This window comes from Lipotes vexillifer, unplaced genomic scaffold (genome assembly GCF_000442215.2).
Source record: "Lipotes vexillifer unplaced genomic scaffold, Lipotes_vexillifer_v1.1 scaffold478, whole genome shotgun sequence".
In the NCBI taxonomy this organism is placed as follows: Eukaryota; Metazoa; Chordata; class Mammalia; order Artiodactyla; family Lipotidae; genus Lipotes; species Lipotes vexillifer.
The window spans coordinates 555827-560149 of NW_006779682.1; the positions used below are offsets into that span (position 1 = coordinate 555827).

The window sequence follows — 4323 nt, forward strand, 5'->3', positions numbered from 1 at the left end:
GGGGGGAGGCGGGAGGCAGCACAGTGAGGGATGAGGTGGGGTTGCGGGCGACCCCACAGGGCAGACCCTGAGCTGTGCAGGGGAGGGCAGAGGCCCCGAGAGAAGAGAGAGACCGGGGACCTTGGGCCACAGGTGTGTCCTGAACACTTACCCTACCTGGGAGGCTTTTTCAAAGACCCTCTTTCAAAGTAGCATTTTAGTTTCAGTGATCTTGACACTTTAGTTTTTTACCCTAAAACCCACTGCCCTCTTGCTGACCAGCCTCTGTAAGAAGCACTCACTGACCAGAGCACCTTGTTATGAAAGTTTGAAAAAGAATCATTTTACAAAGAATTGTAAGTGAACATGCTTGTCGGGGGAAAAAGGCCAGAAAACGAAGCTCTAGCAAGTCTGACCATCGCGCACAGCTGTGCACGTACACGTGTCTTCACGGCTTTTAAAACAAGCCTGGAGTCAGGTCACGTCCTGCATCACCTTGGCACTCTGCCCTTTTACCTGGCCCTTCTTCACGTGGGTTCATAAGCTCCACCCCCTTCCATCTGTGATCAGGTGCGGCACTTAGCGCCTGGTGTCCACTTAGTGACCGGGCGGCCTTGGTCATGCCGCCGGGCCTCAGTTTCCTCACCTGTGTTGTGGGGATGGCCGTTGTGCCGACCTGCTGGGCTGGTTGAACCGGACCCTGATGATAAAGCCCCAGGCGGGCCCGTAAGTGCCGCCATTACTGCCGGAAGTCAGGTGTTTCCTGATCGACAGATACGTGGGTTGCATTTCACAACTTTATCTTACAACATTTTGCAGCTGACGCACTCAGATCATTTTCCTCTGGAATGAGCGAATGCTGTGTGGCCGTTCCATGGTTTTTCCCTCTATACTGAAGCGTAATCCACGCCCAGTTCAGACCTGTGTGCTTCACGCCGCTGGGAGCTTTTTGGGGAGTCACGTACTTGTCTCCAGGCCAGCGTGCTGGCCGTTCTTGAGCCCAGCTGTGCAGGAATGTCCCGGAAGGACGGCTCAGTGGTGTAGAGAGACCGTGAGAAGGAACTTCTCTCTTTCTTTTATTCAGAGATTCCCTGTTTCCTGAGAACTTCTAAGTCTGTTTCGATCCCAGTTATGAACACTTTTGCCTTAAAACCATAGAAATTTATTATTGTCTGACTTTTTACCTTGATCCTTATTGGGCTGATTTAATTTGAAGGATGAATATTAGTATCTTTTTAATAAAAATGCCCTCCTACTTAGAGACGCCTCTGAGAGCCCCACCTTTCCCTTGAGCTTTAGATTGAGCACAGACACCTCCCTTACCAGTAGCTCGTTCTGACTCCTCAGCGTGGAAAGCGCAGGACACTTGCTGCCCTTGGATTTCCAAGTTTCAGGTGCGGCCCGGGTTCCGGAGTCGGCGGTGCGGGCCGCCTGCCCCTCCCTCCCGGGTCGCGTGTCAGAGCGCCGGTGCGTCATGGACGAATGACCCCGCTCGCTCCTTTGTCCCACCCGTGGGCAGCCCTGTCCTCCGTCAGCTGGAGGTGCCCCTGGCTGATGCGGGAAGGTCTCGTGTGTACTGACTCTCTCGGGCGGGGGGCGGGGCGTTTCAGGAGTGCGGCGGGTGAAGAGGGAAGACGCGGAGGCCGGCGGTGCCGAGAACCTGGTGCGCTACAGGAAGGAGCCGTCGGGCTGTCCGGTGTGCGGCAAGGTAACGCAGGCTGGGGCCGGGGCCCGGACACAGCTCACCTTTTCTTATGGGAAGACTCAGAGCTCTATGCACTGCGTGTGGCGGGGGCGGGGGAATGTTAAGATCGAGTGGGTACTTGGGTGTCCTGAGCCGCGGCGTCCCCTCACTTGGTGCTCTGGTCATCTGCTCTCCTGCTGTTGGAGGAAGGCGCTCAGCCTTGTCTCCCTTCGGCCACGATTTTCCACTAGCGCCACCCCGGCACGAGCGCTCCACCTCCAGCACCCCGAGCCACGTGCCTCTGGCGGAGACGGGATGTCCGGGTTTATTTTCCTGGTCAGCACTGGTCCCCTCTGCAGCATTTCCCAGTGAGAGACTGACTGAGCCACAGCCGTGTGCTCCGTGCCTGGTCCACGGATGCTGGCGCCCCGAGCGAGCAGATCTGTCCGGGGCGTCGGGCTGGCCGTCAGAGGGGGTTGACTCCTCAGCAGGCCCTAAACGTCCGGAGTACACTCCCCATCCGAGCAGCCCCGGGCCACGTCAGCCCTGCACAGGGAACACTGTCCGGGCACTGCCATCCAGGCCACGTCAGCTAACCACATGAGGTGGCGGTGGTCTTTGCGCACAAACGCCTGGTCTCGGCTGGAGGTGCGGTTGCTCGTTTCTTAGGCTCACCTCCCGTGACTCGGCTCGCCCAGGTTCTCGGCCACACGCAGCCCACGTGAGCCACGTGGCCCTGGAGCGACAGCAGCCGCCGGAAGTGAAGGCCCGGGCGGACGGCCAGCTGTGACCCGGCCCAGCCAGCTGGCACGTGGCAGCATTGCCAGATCTTTTGACCTTTTCAAGAGAACACGGAAACCCGTGTTTTTTGCGAAATTTCCTGATTGTTTTCAAACCACAAAGCAACAGGTCCCCAGGGTAGCCTGGCCTGTGGGCTCCACGCTGGGGCTCTGACTTAGTGTGGGTTTGGGGGCTGGAGTGGGGAGTGGAGCTGGGGTAACGGAACACACGCCTGAGCCCGGGTGGCCAGGCCGGGCCGCTCACGGGCAGTGGTGGGTGGAGGCTGCCCCGTGTTCACGTGTCCCTCTCATTCTGCCCACTGACCACCGGCTCTGAGGAGTGGTGGCACCGTGTCCCTTCCATGTCCTTGGGAGATGGTGTACATGAAACCAGCCAGCCGTGTGACTGACATTCAGACACCTTTTATTCTGTGAAATGTTCACTGAACACTCACGGAGGGCCCAGGCAGGAGGCGAGAGGTCTCTCACTGGCACGTGGCTCGGGGTGCTGGAGGTGGAGTGCTCGTGCCGGGGTGGCGCTAGTGGAAAATCGTGGCCGGAGGGAGACAAGGCTGAGCGCCTTCCTCCACAGCAGGAGAGCAGATGACCAGAGCCTGAATGTCTCTAGAACTGAATTCTTCATTGCTTCCAAGTATCCTGTCTCCAGCCCCGTCTGCCTGGAGAACACATGTGCCGGGGGACACCTGCAACCTCCGTCCCTCCCTGGAGGCCCATCTTCCTGCCCTGCTGACTCGTTTTCCCGCCCAGCCTCCCTGGGCTGGGGTCTCAGGGCTGTTGGCCGCAAGTCACCTGCAGATCTTGAAAAGCAGCGTCCCGTGAAGGCGTTAGCCTCTCTTCCCCGTGAATCGCGTCCCTTTCGTTCATGGTGTGTTCGCTTCCTGAGACCGTGCGTGGTCGGGGTGAGCTCTAAGGAGGCCTGCTCTCCAGGTCACTCGGCCACTGGGGCGAAGGCCGCTCTCTCAGATCAGTGCGGGCCCTGGGGGTCGTCTCTGCTGCCGGTTTTGTCCACTGAGCTCTGCTGGTGGACGCAGGGCTGCACCTGGCCTGTGGGCAGCAGAGGGGACACTCAGTGGACGAGTACTAGGTGAATGACCGAGTCTCCACACTCATCACTTTAGACAGGAAGCGCTGAGAAACTGGGTGAGGCGGTGTGAATTGTGCATGACGTACGGAACACCCACTGAGGACATAACTCTTTTTTGACATCCGCTTTCGGAAAACTGCGGCTGTTTCTGTGACTTTAGTCTTCTTGGTAGGCCCCATCCTAGTGAAATATTTAAGTGAGCTGAATAAAACTGAGCAGAATACCGTTTATGGTGAAGATTAGACAACGGTTAATTCTGTATTATAACGTAAGCACCCATTTAAACGGTCAAACGGTCGTGATTCTAGCACCACGTGATTATTTGTGTGTCAAGCACCGAGGAGTTGCTGCAGCTCAAACCCTGGGGGGAAGCTGCGTTTTTGTGCCCGGTCACGGTCTCGCAGCGGGCCGGGCACGCGCTCACAGGCCTCTCCCCGCAGGTGTTCTCCTGCAGGAGCAACATGAACAAGCACCTGCTGACGCACGGCGACAAGAAGTACACGTGTGAGATCTGCGGGCGCAAGTTCTTCCGCGTGGACGTGCTCCGGGATCACATCCACGTCCACTTCAAGGTGGGCTAGCGCCCCCTTCCCGGGCTGCACGGGGCGGGGCGGGGCCGGCCCTCGTGGTCAGCGCGGCCGCCTCGCCGCTCGTCTGGTGAGCCATCTGGAGTCTCTCGGCCGTGTCTCCTGCAGCCCACCTGCAGGGCTCGCGTGAAAACGCCTCCACGCTAGGCGCCTCCCGGGAGAAGGTCGAGGGTCGAGGGTCGGGTTTGG

The 4323-nt window shown here is 58.7% G+C and overlaps 1 protein-coding gene across 1 annotated transcript in view; it reads left to right on the forward strand.

The window, feature by feature from the left end:
- The window catches only part of PRDM15 (PR/SET domain 15), a 60115-nt gene that overhangs the window by 39815 nt on the left and 15977 nt on the right, over positions 1-4323 (forward strand). Inside the window, 2 exon segments of the mRNA XM_007472130.1 lie at positions 1590-1687; positions 3988-4119. Of these exon segments, the coding sequence (XP_007472192.1) occupies positions 1590-1687; positions 3988-4119 (230 nt within the window).